The sequence below is a fragment of the Eschrichtius robustus genome, chromosome 5 (assembly GCF_028021215.1).
Source record: "Eschrichtius robustus isolate mEscRob2 chromosome 5, mEscRob2.pri, whole genome shotgun sequence".
Taxonomy (NCBI): domain Eukaryota; kingdom Metazoa; phylum Chordata; class Mammalia; order Artiodactyla; family Eschrichtiidae; genus Eschrichtius; species Eschrichtius robustus.
Genome location: NC_090828.1, coordinates 61,305,429 through 61,325,603, shown reverse-complemented (window position 1 = coordinate 61,325,603; position 20,175 = coordinate 61,305,429). Strand labels below are relative to the sequence as shown.

Below are 20,175 nucleotides of genomic sequence, written 5' to 3'. Positions count from 1 at the left end.
AATATGTAAATATGTCTTAACAGAGGTTTTAATTTCCCCAGCAGCCCACACTGTGTCTCCCCATCTCATCCACCCTCATCCCTCCCCTGGTCCTTATGGGAGCTTCCTACTGGTCTTGTTCACCTTTCTGCAGTACAAAATTACCTCTGACCGGGGCTGGCACTCTTCTCCAAGACTGCCGCCATGCCTGTTCCATGAATGAGCCTGGAAGGAGCTGCTGTACCAACGGTGTGGCCAGAGAACTCCTCCTGTAGGTATACAAGCCATCAGCCCTGTGACACAGCCCACCTACCATCAGCCCAACGACATCCTGATTCCAAGGATTCCAGCCCAGCAGGAGCCACTCCTTCCAACTTATAGGCTTGAGATCAAACATTTTTATTGTCAGGGAAAAAAAAAGTCCTCAATAGCTGAGTTTCACCTGCACAGTTCTTAAAGTGAAGTCAGAGAGGCTTTTAGAAGGACTCCCACCAGGAACAATGAATATCCTTGTGTATAACTGAACAAAAACAATGGCAAGACTTGCAGAAGTAAAGAGTTTCTCAGTGAGGGAAAACTTGGGGGGAAAGAAGAGGAACAACTAAGAAACTAAAAAAGAAAGAAAAGGAAAACAAACAACAACAACAAAAAGATCAACAACAGGAGCTTGTAGAAGAAGTCCCAGCCAACACAGCATGTCAGGCCAGACTTCTAGGTTCTATTTCCAGGTGGCTCATTAGTTTCCGGGGTGACCTCCTCTGTTTTACTGAGGGAAAAGTATTTCTATTAACCCTTTACCTACCTCCAAAAGGGACTACTGTACAATCAGTCAACAGAGTAGTCCTGCTGCCAAATATATGTAAAGGTCCACTTCTCAGGAAAAATGAGTTTACATTTAAAGAGCATCTATTACTATAGAAGTTAGATGCTTCAACAATCACCAAATGGCATAAAAACAAGTAAAACCATGTCCTCTTTTTACCTCAAATTCTAAGCTACTCTATAGCCTTGAATATTAATGTAACCTCTGCGATATCTGAAAGGAGTCGCAAAAAGTCTTCCTGATTTAATTTGAACACCCAAGTGAAGCTCTCATTCTCACCAAGTTAAACTAGGTATTTATTACCATTAGAATTTCATATTATACCATGTCTATAGCTTTGTTTCCACTGAGAGAGGATATGACATTTTTCATATCTAGACTTCCATCTCCTAAATCTTTTTAACAATAGCAGTGGTCATGCCTAAAACAGCCCAACCAGATTATTATTCCCTTTAGGGTAAAAGAGTCTGTTTTAGAGGCACAAATGGATCACATTTTTATTTGTTATACATAATGATGGTCAAACACGGTACAAAATCAAAAGGAATCCCTACCCTTTAAGGGTTCTACAGTCGGGGTAAAGATGTGCCCCTGGAAGAGTTTTCTCCAGAGAGTTCCCATTCCCAGGCAAACACTTTGGAACACAATGTTGATGAGATTTTTAATAGAAAGTTTAGAATATATAACATGTTTTATATTCATTTATTAGTTAATAGGTAAGAGTGTTGTTGGGTTTTTTTTTTAGAATGATTACATCCTTGTTAAAGCAATAGGCTTTTTTTTTTTTTTTTTTAACTTGGGACAAATGCATGGCAACTACTGACAACACAATGTAGAATACCTGGTTATCTAGGGTACCTCAATCTAATTCTATTGAGCAGAATATCCAGTACACTAGTGGACAACAGTGAGACCAAGGCAAGTTTACACGATATCTAGCACACACCAGTCATGCAATGGCCCCTATAAGGCTCATGCCACCAGGCAGAAACAGATATACAAGCCATTAAGTAATCATCCACAGCATGCATTAGAAGTTTTACTAGAACAATACCAAAGAAGAAACAACTAATGATTTTATTCACTCTTTTAAAAACTCCAAAACCCTCTCTTGAGCTTGTACATTCTAAAATGGATGACCAAGGTCTCAATGTAAGTCCTCTCGCCCAGAGCAGAGGTATCTCTAATTAAAAAAAAAAAACTTGTCCAGCATTCAGGTAAATGTTGTTCAATACTGATATATATAAATATTTGCAAAGATACACACAATTTAAGTACACAATTTGATGTGTATAAAAAGCATATCTAAAAAAAACAGCATAGATGAGAATATACACAAGTACACAGATAACATCATCATCACAGTTCGTGAGATATACTGACGGCGTAATAGTCTTTCCCCACTCCATTACACCTTGCATCCAATATTCTCTCCCACCTTTCTCTCCTGATGTGCACAAGAAAAATCTATACTTTAAATAAGCTCCAAACTAGAAAACATAAGGCCATCTGGTGAAAAGGATTTAGAGTTAGAATGGATCTAAATTTTCCTTTTACCTAAACATACGTCTATAAATACATAAGTACAATTCATTTTATTAAGTGAGTACAAACATGAAAACTGACCTTTATCACAGATCCAAAATCCTATTAAAACAAACTCCAAGTTAATTATTTCCTTATGTTGAAATTCTGTAGTCTCGAATACAGCCTGAAATGAGTGGGCCTTAGAAATTTTGTTAAATGGCATCTGTAACAGTTTCAATGCTTTTCTTCTTTTCTTAAGAATATAAAATTAAAATTTCTCTCCTTCATTATGATTCTTTTCCTTTTAGTTAAGAAAGTTTGTCTAAAAATGAATCCTCGAAATTAGGGATATAGGGCAGGGAGGGGGAATGGTCAAGGTCCCCAGCAGATAGGTGAGCACCATCAAGAGAGCCATCCAGTTGGCCAGGGACCACAGGAACAATGTCGAAAGGGAGTTCAATTTTATCTCCTTCCGTAAGAATCTTCCTAACTCTAGATTATGCAGCAGCAGAATGAAGGATTCTGGAGGGTTTATATGCTCTTCAGTTCATAACAGGTGCTATAAAAACTAAAACTGATTTGTTCTGCTTTTAATCCTATTTTCTTGAAATTTTAAGTCATATATCATAGTCTGAGGGAAAAACAAAAGATCTATAAAATGCTAAAGTTGGAGTCTAATAACTACAAGCTTTCATTTGCATGAAATAATGTGTGTACAAACCACTCAGCTACTTCCTACACATTTTAATCTGCTAATCAACCATGGCGTGAGTCTCTATTGTTAGTCTGTTGAATAAACTGACTTGAGTGACTTATTTTTAAAATAGAAATTGGAAAAAGCAATCAAATGGAGGAGACACAAGGAATCATGATACCAAGGTAAAGGGGACCAAAAAAAAAAATAGAATTTGGTTTTGGGAAATCTAATTCTTAAGAAATGGACACATGACAGAAGCACGGGTATATTGTCACTAAGGCAGATATTTATATCAAGTTATTTCCCAAGCATCTGTGCATCACATTTGGAAATAAGGCATATGAGCACGTGTGATACCTATTGAAAATAGAAAATGCAGCATTCTCAGCAGTACAGGGTTAATGCTGAATGATGAGATGATAAAGGCTTTATGCTTTAAACTATAAAATCTAGGTGTTTCTGAGGAAAATCAACATTCTTTAGGAGGCAGAATGGCCAGAGCTTGCTCCAAAGCAGAGAGAATGCCAAGATAAACACAGACACCTAAAGAGCTCTGCATAGGTATTTATTTGGGAAAATCTTCTGATAACAGAAGACAACTGGGTCAGTGGGCAGAAGGAAGGAAACAATCAATGCCAAGCTAGAACATGTGCCCACTAAGATGACAGCAAAGGCACCACTGGTCCTTTCAAATACCTGTACTTTCTCACCATTCTCACCATAGCAGCGATACATCTTCCTTTGGGTTTAACTAGAGGATGTTTGTTTTATAACCAACACTACAGTGAATAAATATTTAGCACTGTGGCTCAGGGGAAGCCTGATTTTCAAGAGTTTCTCTACCACATGTTGATTCCAATTCACACCACTAAAGGGGTTCAAGTTCAGTTTTACAAGATGAAAAAGTTCTGGAGATCTGTTTCATTACAATGTGAATATACTTAACACTACTGAACTGTACGCTGACAAATGGTTAAGATGCTAAGGTTTATGTTAGGTGTTGTTTTACCACAATAAAAAAAATCCAAATATTAAAAAAAAAAAAAAGGGAGGAGTGCTCTAGGTCCTTGATAACACTACATTATTTTTATTGCAAACCTTCTTGCAGGAAAAATTAGCTGATACTCTTACTAATAAACACATACTAATTTCTGCAAGTAAGCCTCTTCAAAAAACTAATACATGGCTATAGATAGAAATCCTAGCTTGTATGCTTTGAGACATCCACAATGTGCTAGATTATGTGCCTACCAAAGGATTTAAAATTGATTTCTACATCCAATTCAAATGGCAACTTTAATATTCTAGCCTTGTTGCCTAAAACCAAAAATCTAAAATGGGGGTTCAGAGAATGCAAACTATTCTTGCCTTAACTCCCTCCTTCAGTTCCATTCTTAGGTGTTAAAATGACATAGCAGCAATTTTCCAAAGATGCTCCAGTGAAGCTCTGAACTCTCTACCCAAAAATTCCTGAAGGTATGAGATGATTACTCCATGTTGTTCAGTCTGTTTCATAAAAAATGTTGCCCAGGCTGGCCCAGAACAAGATAATTTTACACCACCTACTTTAGGAACGTGAAAGTGTCAGAGAGTCAATGAGTTGAAGCAACAACATTCCTAAATTCCTTAATTTTTTGCAATAGTCTAATGCTTAAAAGAAAATAAAGCCATTTTAATTTTATCTATGTAAATCCTTTTAGGAAATTAATACTCCACTTTTTGACTAGCTCTTAAATAAGCAGCAATCTATATGCAGTTACTAAATTTAGCAATTAAAAACTGAACCAGCCTCACTAACTTCCCTTAAACATATAATCTTTTTTTTTTCTTACCAAATGTCACCTCTCCATTTCCACTCTTGTCAAACAATTGGAAAGCCACTATGAACATGGAATCTGGAGCACATAAAACAGATTCAAAGGCCAAAAACTCTTGATAGGAGATCAACCTGGAATAAAATATAAAATATTATCGGCTGGTAACCTGCCTTTACAGTATGAATTGTAGCTCAGGGTAACCAAATAACTGATGAAGGGAAGTGTCTCTTTATAGTGGTATTCCAGATAAGAAAGAAAGAAGGAATGATAGAATGTTACCGTTTTGTAAACCCTTAACTCGTTAATGGACCTGGGCAATAATCAATACCCTCTAACATCGCAAGAAGAAAGAGACAAGACTGAAAATGATTGAACCTGAATCTGATCAGGTCTCTAGATCAGAGTTTCTAAAGCTTGGCCGTCAATCGTGCCATCTGAAGCTGGATAACTCTTTGCTGTGGGGGCCTCCTGTGCATTGTATCACGTTAAGCAGCATCACTGGCCTCTGCCCACTAGATGCCAATAGCACCCGCCCCACTGAGAACCACTGCTTTAGATGTAATCAACAATTTACAGAAGAATACAAAGGACAAAGGAACATGTCAAATTAAACATTACCACAGAAGCACAATCAGCAAAAATGCAGACTGTGGGAAACTACAGAGTGAACATTCTATATATGCAAAAAAAAAGAACTTTTAAAGAAGATATGGAGGAGAACCTCATTAAAGACCTAAGAGATGTAGCAATTAATTACAAAGATACAGATCTTATTTGGATTCTGCTTAAAGTAAAAAAAATTTTTTTTTAGTTTATCAGAAAATCAGGAAATGGAAATACTGTTACAACACAAATGCTTGATGATATTAAGACATCAATGTTTTTGAGGAGGTTTTGTTTTGTTTTTGGTAATTTTTCTTATCTTCTAGAAATACACACTGAGATATTTACAGATGAAATATGTCACCTGGAATTTGCTTCAAAATACTCCAGAGGATGGAGGAATGGGTGGAGTTATAAGTGAAACAAATTTAATAATTATCTTAATAATTATTAAAAGTGGGTGTACTCACTTCATTAAAGTGAACCCTAAGATGAACTGGGGACTTTGGTGATTGATGTGTCAGTGCAGTTCACCCTTGGTTAAAAAAAAAAAAGTCTTAAAAAAGAATTAACACTCAGGGTAGACATTTTTGGCAAAACTTTTGTTTCACTTTTATATATGTATACATATTATACATGTGTGTGTGTTTGTTGGATTGTGATGTAAAATGTACTTTTTAGATCAAAAAAGTTTGCAGGCCACTGTGGTTAAATTGTACTGGCAAATAAAAGCACAAACTAACCTCAAAAAAAAGTGGGCGATGAGTATATTGAATTTATTATACTATTCTTTGTTTTATATATGTTTGAAATGTCAATAATAAAATTTTTAAAGGAAAATTCAAAGCAAAAAGGAAGAAAACTAAAACTTATTTCATCCTATAATACTCAAGGTTGTGAAATTAGCCAGTGGCCAAAACTACACTGAAATTGCCTTCAGTGATCTTATGGAGTAGGCATATGCTGGTTTAGAGTCATCTTCCACAACAAATCTTGCTGCAAATATTTCATACCATGTTGCTGCTACTGATAGTGACTAGTATCCAAGTGACAGTATATATCCAAGAAATACATATACCAGTATATATCCAAGTAATTATACACACACACACCAGTAGTGCCACATTCTATTCTCAAATGGGCTGATTTGGACAATACATTTACAGTCACCCTATCCAAAGGAACAGACCTAATTCTTAATGTAGCTTCTAGGCCCACAGGATCTGACTTCTCCATATCTCTTCCTTGCTCTCTGCACTCCAGGCCACTCATTTTAAGCTCCTAAAACAATCCATGCTCCTTCCACTCAGGGCCATCATTCCACAATTCATTTTCCTTGGCATGATCCCACCATCTCCAAACTTTCCTCCATTTAATTTCCACCCAGTCTTTACACAGCTCATCTCAAATATCATTTCCTCAAGAGAATCACCTTAAAGTCCCCAGATGACTTCACATCCCCGTCACACCTTACAGCAGTACTGTACTTTTTTAGTGCCCCTCACAGAATTCTTGTTAAAGTAATTATGTAACTCATTGTTTAAAGTCCAATTCCCCGCTAGAAGGTAGGCCTGTCAGAGCACAGGCTTGATTCAGGGTAGGAACTCATAAATCTTCTTGAATAAACCCAATTTAGAATACATGACTTTTTAGAGATACCTGTTTTCCAACACGGTATTAAGAAAGTGACTACATTTTACTTTTCATTTTATGCCCTCATTCATCTAAGACATATTTTACATTCAAAGTTACATTTTCTATTACTTAAAATACTTTGAAGTATGTTTAAATTACACAGATTACATTATATCCAAAGCAACGATGTACACTATGCCTTTGCCCTTTTTTGAGGGAAAGAAAGGCTTTGTGGTGGTAGTATTCAGGGCACTGAAGACTATGCCCTCACTGTGCCCACGCTGAAGAATTCTTGGTGAAATTAGGAGCTTGAGTGCCTAATGAATCCTGGGAGGAACAATCGAAACTGTTTATCAGGCCACATGTCATGACACACCTTATGCATTACTAAAAAATATAGTAAAACTCAAAAGTATGATTGTCAGTACACAAATTTTAGGGTAGTAAAAAAACAAAGAAGTAACAATATATCAGGTATCATCATGACTATGCACACACTCCTAAAAAGCAATGAGCAATATGTGGTTTTAAGCTCTGAACAAAACTAAAGATCAATGAGAATGTGTAACACAAATACAATAGTGATCTAGGAAATGAGTTACAGTAGACTTTCACTTTCTACATTATGTAATTCAGAAACATTTGAAATTTTTATATTTATAATAAAGAATTAACATTATTTCTTCTGCTCATAAGATTAATTTTAAAAATAAAAATTAAAAGTAGCTAGGCTGATTATAGGAGAAAAGAACAATGCCCAGCATCTTGGTTTTCCCAAAACAAGTCTCAGGAATTAGACATCAAAAATACAATTACCCTGAAATACAGACTATGTAGCTTTAAAGCATATTTCATGCTCAGTAGTAAAACTTTCTGTATTTATGAAAAGAGGTCAAAGACCTTTTCCTTAACTAGCAAGGGTCATAAATGGTTGGCTGGCAGACTGAATTTGGCCCACACGTGTTTTCTTTAGCATGTAAAGCATTATTTTTTTAGTTAGGTTTGTTGCCAACATTAGGAAATCCTAAGATTTCACATAAATATCCAGTTTTCTGGTTTCTCTTGATAAATTATGAACTTGGGCAACAGGTTTCTGGTTCCAAGTAGCACCAGCTTCCTGGAGCCTAGCAGAAGCTGCCTTCTTCAGAGACCAGGGCTTGCCAGTTATCTACACCTGCCCCTGCAGATTTGAGACTCTTGCAGCGTAGATTTCCAACTAAGTACCACTTTGTTTAAAATATAAATTCTATGGACTTTATTAAATATGTACATTTTTATCTACCAGTATATTCAAAAGGGCAAATCCTATATTCATGCCATGTAGAGTCGGAAGGACCCTTAGAAAATCTGAAGAAGTGATCTGTTCAAAGACATTCAGCAACCCAGTGGGCCACGTCGAAGACTCAACTCCTGCCTTCAATCCAGTGTTCACCATCCTGCCCCCCAACCCCAAATTTAAAGTTATAGTTGAAAAACAGAAAGGGTATCTGGTATCTATAGCAAGTAGAACATTATTATAATACTCAGCCAACCCTCAATACTCAGAGTTACCTTTGTTATACAGTGATTTATTTAAAGAAAGAAAAGTCAATTAAGAAACACAAAAGCAACTTAAAAATAAGTCACTTTATATTATTCAGCCTTAAAAAGGAATGAAATTCTGATACATCCTGCAATGTGAATGAATCTTTAAAACATTATGCTAAGTGAAATAAGCCAGATGCAAAAGAGCAAATATTGTATTGTCCCACTGCTATGAAGTACCTAGAACAAATTATAGAGACAGAAAGTAGAATAGTGGTTACCAGGAACTGGGTGTTGGGGGAGAATGTGAACTTGTTTAATGGGTATGGAGTTTCAGTATGGATGATGAAAAAGTTCTGGAGATGAATAGTGGTGACGATAGCACAACAATGTGAATGTACTTAATGCCACTGCACTGTACACTTAAAAATGGCTAAAATGGTAAATTTTATGTTATATATATTTTAATACAATAAAAAATAATAAGTCACATGGGGTTTTCCAGGTGTGCACATTTGTCAAAACTCAGGAAATGTACCTTTAATATTTATATTTTTCACTGTGTGTAAATGTTACATCTAAAGAAAAAAAACTCAAAACAAATATTAAAATCTAGTTAATAATATGCATGCTGAAATATTTAAGAAGAAGTGTATCAATGTCTGCAATTTACTTGAAATGTGTAAAAAAAATAAGACGGACTGATGTAAAGATAGACGGATAGATACATGAAAAGAAGTAGAGAAAGATGTTAATGGTAGAATACATGTGGTGGGTATATGGTGTGTTCACTGTAAAATTCTTTCAACTTTCCTGAATGTTTGAAATCTTTCATAATAAAATATTGGGAAGAAATGGGGAGTGGGGATAGGCCACTTATTCTCTCTGATATGCTCCTTATCTATTTTTAGCCCACAGGCATTTTATACCACATTGTAATGTAACAATACTTTTCAGAAAGCAAGAAACAGTCTGCTTATCTGGCAACATAAAGCAAACATGTTCCAGAATAATTTTTAAAGCTCTTTTTCCTTTATCCTGCCATGGATTCTCCTATCTATAAAAGAACCTGATCAAGACTTCAGCAGAACAAAGGCAAACCACAAGCCACTAACTGTGGAGCGAAGAGACCGTTGCTTACTTCACACGTTGATAAATAGTTTGTTTTCTTTTCTTCTTTTTTTTGTTTTAATTTATTTTTGGCTGTGTTGGGTCTTCTTTGCTGCACGTGGACTTTTCTCTAGTTGCTGTTGTCTTCGTTGTGGTGCACGGGCTTCTCATTGCAAAGGCTTCTCTTGTAGTGGAGCACGGGCTCTAGGCACGTGGGCTTCAGTAGTTGTGGCTCGCGGGCTCTAGAGTGCAGGCTCAGTAGTTGTGGTGCACAGGCTTAGTTGCTCCACAGCATGTGGGATCTTCCCGGACCAGGGCTCGAACCCATGTCCCCTGCATTGGCAGGCGGATTCTTAACCACTGCGCCACCAGGGAAGCCCATAGTTTGCTTTCTTTTAACGAGGATGAGGGGGCACCTTCACTTTTTACCCTACCTGCTGTTTGACTTTTTTCAAAGAACATGTATTCATTTTATAACTTTGATATAATATATTTTATGAATTTGATGTGTTTTAAAATTTTCCTAAAGAGTTCCTTTTTAATTTACTGAATGGAAACTAATAAAATTTCAAAACATTAATATGATAATTTTGTAATGTTTAAAACAACCAAGATTTCTTCATTAAAGGTTTTTCTATATGCATGTAGAATAGTAAAGGAAAACACTTGTGAAAAAGAAAGGAAGGAAAACTAGAGTTTTCCACATTATAGGAGAATAGGGCCTCCTGATGAAATTCTGACTAGAGCTAAATATAGAAACTATGGTTCTAGAAGTTACAGTTTCAAACAAGAAACTGTCTAAATATTTTAGATTAAATCACACAATAGTGGTCCCTGAGATCTGCAATTAATGCGCAAAATCATTTTGCTTTTCATTATACAGCCAGAACTTCAAAGTTTAAGCCACAATCTCACAAATAATGTTTGGCTAATGGCTTTTACTTTTAGACAACCCATCATGCTATTTATACTATACAATGCTGTTCTACATGGCTCTCCATAGCAAGCACCTGTATCAAAACACTCCTGCTTATTTTACTATCTGTTGGAGGAAAGGGAGCGGGGAGGAAGAGAAAGGGGGCAGTTTACATGCTAAGAAAACATGGGGGATAAGGGCAGAGCATGGGACCACATTTGACCACTCCCAAACCTCCTTTTCCGATACACTTAACTAAATCACTCAAACTTGTTTATGCTAGTTCTATTAACTGAGATTTGGTCTGGGGTAATTATAAACAATATCATGTGATTCTATTTCAAGTTATATATCTATAGGACTCATCATCAAAAAAGTATAATAGAATCAGAGAATACCTCTTGGGGCTTCCTTGGTGGCGCAGTGGTTGAGAATCTGCCTGCCGACGCAGGGGACACGGGTTCGAGCCCTGGTCTGGGAGGATCCCACATGCCGCGGAGCAACTGGGCCCGTGAGCCACAACTACTGAGCCTGCGCGTCTGGAGCCTGTGCTCCGCAACAAGAGAGGCCACGATAGTGAGAGGCCCGCGCACCGTGATGAAGAGTGGCCCCCGCTTGCCGCAACTAGAGAAAGCCCTCGCACAGAAACGAAGACCCAACACAGCCAAAAATAAATAAATAAATAAATAATTAATTAAAAAAAAAAAAAAGAATACCTCTTGGAGCTGGAAAAAAGATGGACCAATTGAACTATTCTAACTTTTCATCATTGCCCTGGGTAAAGGGGTGGGAAACAGAACAATGGAGAAAAGATATTTTTTTTAAGTTAAGAGAACTAATCTTGTGTTATTGGGAAAGTCAATCAACCTCTCCGGAGCTCATTTTCCTTAAACGTTAAATGAGGAAGGGTTGGCTACTTGGAATAAGTTAAACATTATCAAAGCCTCTGATTTTCTTAAAAGTATTAAAGAAACTTTAACAATGATATTTAACTTTTTTTTTAACATCTTTATTGGAGTATAATTGCTTTACAATGGTGTGTTAGTTTCTGCTTTATAACAAAGTGAATCAGTTATACATATACATATGTCCCCATACCTCTTCCCTCTTGTGTCTCCCTCCCTCCCTCCCTCCCTCCCACCCTCCCTATCCCACTCCTCTAGGTGGACACAAAGCACCGAGCTGATCTCCCTGTGCTATGCGGCTGCTTCCCACTAGCTATCTATTTTACGTTTGGTAGTGTATATATGTCCACGCCACTCTCTCACTTTGTCCCAGCTTACCCTTCCCCCTCCCCGTATCCTCAAGTCCATTCTTTAGTAGGTCTGTGTCTTTATTCCCGTCTTGCCCCTAGGTTCTTCATAACCTTTTTGAAGTCATAGACCCTTTTGAAAAACCTGTGATTTCTCCCCAGAAAAATGCAGATACAAATTCGCTCATTTTGCATTATATTTCAGCAAGTTCAGGAAACTCTGAAGACTATCCAAGAACGGGAGGTTAAGAATCACTGTGTTTCTAGGGCTTCCCTGGTGGCGCAGTGTTTAAGAATCCGCCTGCCAATGCAGGGGGCACGGGTTCAAGCCCTGGCCCGGTAAGATCCCACATGCTGCAGAGCAACTAAGCCCGTGCGCCACAACTACTGAGCCTGCACTCGAGAGCCCGCGAGCCACAACTACTGAGCCTGTGTGCTGCAACAACTGAAGCCCAAGCACCAGAGCCCGTGCTCCGCAACAAAAGAAGCCACCACAATGAGAAGCCCGCGCACCGCAACGAAGAGTAGCCCCTGCTCACTGCAACTAGAAAAAGCCCATGCGCAGCAACAAAGACCCAACGCAGCCAAAAAATTAATTAATTAATTAATTAAAAAAAGAAAAAAGAATCACTGTGTTTCTAGAAAATTCCACCTTTCTCTGCTTTTAGAAATAATCTATATGTTTCATAAACATATTTATCATATATTTATAATTTTTATGACCTAACTCTATGAATCAGATTTCCTACCCAATCTCAATCTGATTTATTCCAAGGAGAGAGGGGGAAAAAGGAAGTTTAAGATGTTTTTAAAATTTGAAATAGAACAGATTTACCTTTTCAAAAGAGAAACAGTTTTGTTTTGTTTTTTTTTAAGTAAACACTATTCAACAGTATTAGATTCTTTACTAGCCAAACCCATTTTTGATCTATCCCACTCTGTCAACTTAAACACTTGATTCCACTTGACCACACTTTAACAACACAACTGATTCTGGCAGAACCACATGAAGCTTCAAATAAGATAGACAAGTAGGATGGATCAGAGCAGACGGTCACAAAAGGAAGCATCTGAAAAGATATGGATATCTGAAAGCAAGTCTCAGGCCAAATTAATGACAATAAATACTCTAAAGGTTTCTAAAAGAGCTTTAATAAATTTGAAGAAGGAATTCTGATTAAATATGATTAATTTTTATATGCCTTACTGTCTAATCACTATTGAGAGACCCAATGACTGAATGGTCCACAGTAACTCAGCAGTTCATTTGACTTTTTTTAAAGAGACCGGGCACAAAATGTATACAAGTTCCCTGATATCCGCCATTGATAAATTATATAAAATCTTTCCAAGATATAAAGTACTCATAGTAAATTTCATGCACTGTGCTAGATTCTGTGAGAAAATACAAATGAATACAATAACCCAGGATTCAAAGAACTTAGAAACCAACACTTCTACTTTAACTATTACAACAGCCTTCTAAACGAATTTCACTGCACGCAAGTCTTGTCCTACTCTAACCTTCCATTTTTCTAAAATCTGATCGTATTTGTAATAACAGAAATAAGGTTTAAAGACTTAAAACTAGTTTTGCCTAGTTTTTCAAAGTTTTTCACACAAGCACCTCTACAGGTAGGATAAAGAAACTGGGCCCTTGGAGGCCTGGGGCTGTAGCTTGGAATTCACAAAGCAAGGCATATAAATATTCCATTCCCTCCATAATACAGTCATACTTGATTTTAATATAAAAATGCTGTTTCTCCTTGATTTGAGTAAACTGACACGCTAGTAAGATGCACCTTGTAACTTCTGTGACTGCACACATGTATACACTGCCAGGCTAAAAATACCTCCAAGTCTGAGAGTCACAAGCCTACAGGATACAGTCAAAGCTAAGCACATGAGGTCCCCAGCTGCACTCCAACCGCTACTCTGACAACAACACAGTAATGCCACAGCCCCACCAAAGTACTTATAACACAACCTCCTCAATGTGTATGCAGCAGAGACATGCAAGTGGCCTTTGATGTTTCATGCCACTGTTGTTCCCTTTCCTGGAATTCTCCTCCCTATTTGTCCAACCACCAGCAAGCTCCTTTTTGTCTTGCCAGATTTCACTCAAGCATCACTTCTTCTAAGATGCTCTCCTGACCACCCAAAACAGAGTTAACCATGCTTTCTTGGGTGTCCTTTGTATGTTTCATATGGTTCTACTATAACACCTTATTCCCAAAGTATTACTTTTTTTTCTTTGTTTACTCATCCTCTTTCTCACTAAGCCATGAGCTTCTTCTTACGGTCAGGAACCTCATTTAATTTGTTTGTATTTCTAACGTCCAACAGTGCCTGGCAAATGGTGGTTGTTCAATAAATATTTGTCAGATAAATGAGTACACAGATAAATGAATAAATACCACTCTCTAAATTCTTCCCTGATTTATTTTTCTTCATAGCAGTTATAACCACCTAACGTTATAATTTACTTTTAAATTTTGTTTATTGGTTTTCTGTGATTTATTCACTGATGGAATTCTAGTACTTAGAACAGTGCCTAAAATATAGTAGGTACTCAATATTTACTGAATGAATGAATGAATGAAAGACACTTAGTTACCTGAAAACCATTCTGCTCAGATTATTCAATATAAAATATGGGTTTTGCACGTAATTTTTTTTTCAAAAGAAGAAAAAAAAGAAAGAAATGCTAGTATATTTGATAATGGCACTAAGTAACAGTTTTTATAAACTTCTAAGAAAAGATATGGTTTATTAATATTAAAATTCCAGATGGTCATGGGTAAATTCATGGTTTTCCTATTTTTTAATATAATATGGAAGAACATTAGTTTTTAAAAAGTGCATAAAGGTTCTTACCCATCCTTGGTTTGATCAGCTACTCCTGCCAAGAGCTGCACAATCTTCGGATTGCTATTTGGATCATTATACAGTCCAAGATAGCGCTGGACAAAGTCCTCCGGTGTCATGTAATGTTCTCCATTGACCTCAGTACTGGCATACTAAAAAATAAATAAATAATGTATACTTAAAATTAAAAGTATTCAATATCATTTTGTAGCCAACAAATGTTTTCTGAAAAGGTAAATTAAAGGCCAGTATCATAATAAAAATGAGAAAAATAAATGCAGATTTTTCTCTGGATAGTCAAAAAACAAACACCCAGAGCCTGAGTTAAGAACATCAGTAAGGTACTGATACATGCTACAATATGGATGAACCTTGAAAACATTATAAGGTAAAGAAACCACACAAAAGGCCACATACCACATGATCCCATTTATATGAAATGTCCACAACAGGCAAATTCAGAGCTTCAGAGAAAAGAGTAGTTGCCAGGAACTAGGAAGAGGGGTGAATGGAGAGTAACCACTTTACGTAGGGGGTTTTTCTTTGGGGGTGATAAAAATGTTCTGGAATTAGATAGTGGTGATAGTCATACAACATTGTAAATAAACTAAAAAACACTGACTTGCATACTTTAAAATGGTAAATTTTATGTAATGACTTCTATGTCAATCAAATGTATGTGTAGATATATATGAAAAAATATGAGAAAAACGAAGAAAGGTGAAAGGGCAGCCAAGTGAGCAAGATGGAAAGCGAGAAGATAACATCTGGAGACTTCCTGCCTGCAAGAGTCTGGGGGTGGGGATGGGGACACAACCTGCCAAACCTTGAATGACAACAGCATAGCAAACAAGACCTGCCATCATAGGTACTCATTCTAAGTTCCAGAAGCGAGAAAAAACAAAAACATTCTGCCCTTTACGTCAATAATTTTAGAGAATAAAATAATAATAATACCTGCCTATCATATAAATGCCTCTTTATACATTCAGGGTTTTGTGTACTATGGTGTGACCAAACATGAACAACCAAAGCCTTCATCTTTGGGTTGTAGTTGATCAATTTAGCTACTTCAGTCAACTATCAAAGTAGTAACATCAGAAAATTTGCCAGAATTGAGGAATACAAGGGCCCACCAGTGCCAAGCACAATAAATTCAAACAAACAAAACAAAAACCCACACCAGAGCCTGGCCCATCATCATAAAATTGCAGAACATCAGGATAAAGAGAAAATCTTAAAAGTTTTCAGAGAGAAAAAATAGGTCATATATAAAGAATTATGAATCATGGGCCTCAATGTTTCCCAACAGAAACAATAGAAGCTTGAAGACATTGCAGTGAGGCACTGAAAATTCTAAGAGAAATGATTTCTAACATAGAATTCTAAACTGAGTCAAACTTTCAACCAATTGTAAGAGTAGGTTAAAAGTACTTTGAGATATCCAGGTTCTCAAGATTTTTTTTCTCCCTTTATGTACCCTTTCTCAGGAAGCTATAAGATAATTCGCTCCATCAAAAAGAGAGCATGGACCAAGTAAGAGAAAGACAGGGGATCCAGGAAACAGATAATCAAACCCAGTAAAGTGGCCAAGGGAAATCCCAGTACAACATTTGTGCTGCCGGTCTCTGGAGTGCCATTCCTGGCTGGGGCAGACAGAGGGCTCCAAGAGGGCAAGCCACTAGGGAAACTGGAATGTCAGGGTATCCAAGGCGTTTGGCACGTGGAAAATAACATAGGGAGGAGCTTAAATCTTTACGCAAATGCCCTCCTCTCAAGGAGACCTACTCTTCATCAGCCTATTTCGCATCACCACCCATGCCTATATCATATTCCCAAATCCCCCAGGGTGCTCTGCTTTTTTTCCCCCTGGCACCTATCACCTTCTAACATACTATATATTTTACTTCTTTATTATGTTTACTGTATCTCCCAACTAGAAGGTAAATAACACAAAAGAAGGAATTTTTGTCTAGTTTGTTCACTGATGTATCCCCAAGCACCAAGAATAATACCTGGCACATGGAGGGCACTCAGTAAACATTTGTTAATGAATTAGCACTAGGTACACAAATCACTAAGTAAATGAAAAGTTAGGTAATTTTTAACTCTATAAAAAAATTAAATTATGAATAAGTACTTCTTTTGTGTAAAAATAGAAAATATTATAATACATGACTTGGCTGAAAATAAACAGAACTTAGTCATAATAATGTAGATACCAAATATTAATTTAATAACAATTACAAATGTGCTCATAAGAATGGAGGGAGAAGAACGGGGGAGGAAGTAGTATAAAGAAGCTAAGTCCTCAACTGCTATAAAAGAAAGTCAATAGTGTCTAGAAACAGCAGTATAGAAATATGAAGGGAAATATCAAAATGAATAGCTAGAAAAGTTACAAGAGGTTGCTTCTAGGAAACGAGGATGAGAAGGATAAGAGCAAAGGACTGTTGGTCTGCTTTTTGGTTAAGCATTTCAAATGTCCTCATTTGTGAATCTGTCTAAACCAAGCCACTAGCTCTTTCAATAAGGAGAGAATTAAATTTTTTAATGTTTCCTTTGTTGTACTCTGAAAAATACCATAGAGGCTATCGCAACAAATGCTCTATCAGCCTGCACAAGAAGCAGCCCAAAGGTGGACACATTTTTACTAGCTGGTACTACCAAAAGCACCTAACTAATATCACCCCAAAATAAAGTCATGTTCTCTCTACATGTTATAAAAGTCATTCCTGAAAGGGTCCTGGGTTTATATCCTGGCTCTACCACTAACTCGCTGTGAGTCCTTCAATGATGCCATTCTCCTCCCAGGCCTCTAGATATAACACACATCTATAAAATGAAAACTACATAATCTTTGAATTTTAAAACAATACACATGCAAACATAGGATAAAGAAAAAATAAACTGAATGGCACTGATAGTGATAGTGAGTGGATTCTACTAATTCTAATCAACTGCTTCTTCTCCTCCTTGAAGTTCTTCAATGTATAACATAACATTGTTATGCTATACATTGACATGTATACCCTGACATGTTTACCAAGATACGAAAACCACCAGAGTTAAGGACAGGTGGGAGTGGGGAAAGGCACAATGTCAGGGAGACTACTGCAACTGGTAAGAGGGATCAATACAAGGAAGTATAAAAATAGAACTTTAAGAGACTGACAAGTCAACAACTAACTAGAATGAGTGCCAAAGGTATGAGAAACATACACTGGGAACCAAAAAGAATGATTCATTTTGCAGATAGGTGGGAAGGGATTGGTGGGAGGGAAAAGAAAATAATGTTTAGAATAGGCCTTGAAAGTAAAATTTAATTTCAACTGCAAATGGAGAGAAAGGGTATTTCAGGCTTAAAAAAAAAACAAAAAACAAAAAGCAAACAAATACAGAAATTTTTAAAATATATTTATTTCTTTTTGGGGGGAGGAGGAGTTAGTTGGAGAAAGAAATGGTAACAAAGAGAGGGTATACAAAGATATGTAGAAGAAAGTGAAGCTGAAAGGCAGTTTGAGACCAGATAGTGGAAGACGTGAAATGCTAAACTGAATAGTCTGTACTTTATCCTGGCCATGGGAAGCCACTGAAAATTTTACGACAGGAGAGAGACATGATCTGACCTGTGCTCTCTCTGGAGGCAATGTAAAAGATGGACTGGAGAAGAGAGAAACTGACTGGGGGCAGGGAGACCAAGCAGTGGCTACTGCAACGATCCAGGTAAAAGAGATTGAGGCCTGAACCAAGGCAATGGGAGTGAAAATGAAAAACAATGGGGACTTGCACCCACTGCTAGCGGCTTTTTGTTTTATTTATGATTTTAATACTGTCAATTCATACCATTCAAAATTCAAAAGGATATACAGTGAAAAGTCTTCCTCCCACCTCTGTCCCCAGTCACTCAATTCCTCACTCCAGGGGCAATCAATTTCTTGCATATGCTTCCAGAGATGTTTTGTGCATAAACAAGTAAATTTTATATATAAGATATATATATATGCCAATATATATACATACAAATATGTATGTATGAATATTCTTATCCATTTCTTTTTTACACAAATGATAACATACTGTTTACATTGTTCTAGACACCTTGCTTTTTCAAATTCAGTCCTTTTAAAAAGTGATTTAGGGCTTCCCTGGTGGCGCAGTGGTTAAGAATCCGCCTGCCAATGCAGGGGACATGGGTTCGAGCCCTGGCCCGGGAAGATCCCACATGCTGCGGAGCAACTAAGCCCGTGTGCCACAACTACTGAGCTTGCGCTCTAGAGCCTGCGAGCCACAACTACTGAGTCCACGTGCCACAACTACTGAAGCCTGTGCACCTAGAGCCCGTGCTCCGCAACAAGAGAAGCCACGACAATGAGAAGTCCGCTCACCGCAACTAGAGAAAGCCTGTGCGCAGCAGTGAAGACCCAACACAGCCATAAATAAATAAATAAATAATAAATAAATTTTTAAAAAGTGATTTAGCAATATATATGTACATACACACAAATATACATACATGTCATATATAAAGAACCATAGATATGCTCATATTCTTTGACAAAGAATCCTGGGCCAACTTTTACGAGAAATTTAAAAGAATTAAGAACTAAATATAAAATAAGAAAATACAAGAGATGGGTTACGGTGATCTTTGTTCTCTCACTTCACAATTTGAGTGTTGCTTTCTTTAATTAGCAGATGTCAATTTTCAAAAGAAACAATATGAAAACATTTCAGAGTTAGTATTAACAAAATACAGCAACTAACTGTTCATTTCTTTTGTCACGGAGGTGTCCAATATCTAATACTAATACCTGAATTTGATTGCCAGGACTATCACCACTATATACACAGAACACACACACACACACACACACACACACAGAATGTATACTGTACTTACTGAATCACCAGGATTTCACAACATTCTTGACTTTAAAACTATCAGGAAATAGAGCAGCCTTAGCACAAATCACCAAGGACACAGTGGCCAACAAGGAAAACAAATGCTTTTGTTGACATGTACTTGGAACAGGCTTTGCCAGTATCTTAGGTTATAAATGATGCCAGAGAATCACTTACCCTGAGGTATTTTGCTAGTGTTTTCCCCAACTCTCCTAGTCTATTTTAACTTGATTTTAACTGAAAGATAAAGTGCATAGCTCAGAGGAAAAAAACACAAGTCTTCTCATCTACAAGGAGTCAGTACTTGACTTCTGCAGGAGACAGTTAACTAATTAACTCATTAAATTAGAGACAATTACTTGGCAATGTCAGTGAGCCTGCTGCCTGAACAGACAAAACAGAAGAGGGAATTTAGAACTGAAACTAGAATCTACTCACAGTCAGTCAAGAGACTAAAACATTTTAGGTATTATGTTAACAAAGAAAAGCAGGTACCTCAAAAACAGGTGATACATTTAA

At 37.0% G+C, this 20,175-nt stretch overlaps 1 protein-coding gene across 2 annotated transcripts in view; it reads right to left on the bottom strand.

Moving 5' to 3' along the window:
- Positions 1-20,175, bottom strand: part of SLC25A12 (solute carrier family 25 member 12) — a 90,150-nt gene that overhangs the window by 56,439 nt on the left and 13,536 nt on the right. The window contains exons 3-4 of one of the 2 annotated variants that reach the window (XM_068544916.1): positions 14,761-14,903; positions 4,859-4,974 (exon numbers count right to left, since the gene is read on the bottom strand). In XM_068544916.1, coding sequence (XP_068401017.1) covers positions 4,859-4,974; positions 14,761-14,903 — 259 coding nt within the window. Of the gene's footprint in view, positions 1-144; positions 249-4,858; positions 4,975-14,760; positions 14,904-20,175 lie in introns of those variants that run through there. The other variant, XM_068544917.1, reaches the window with a different exon arrangement.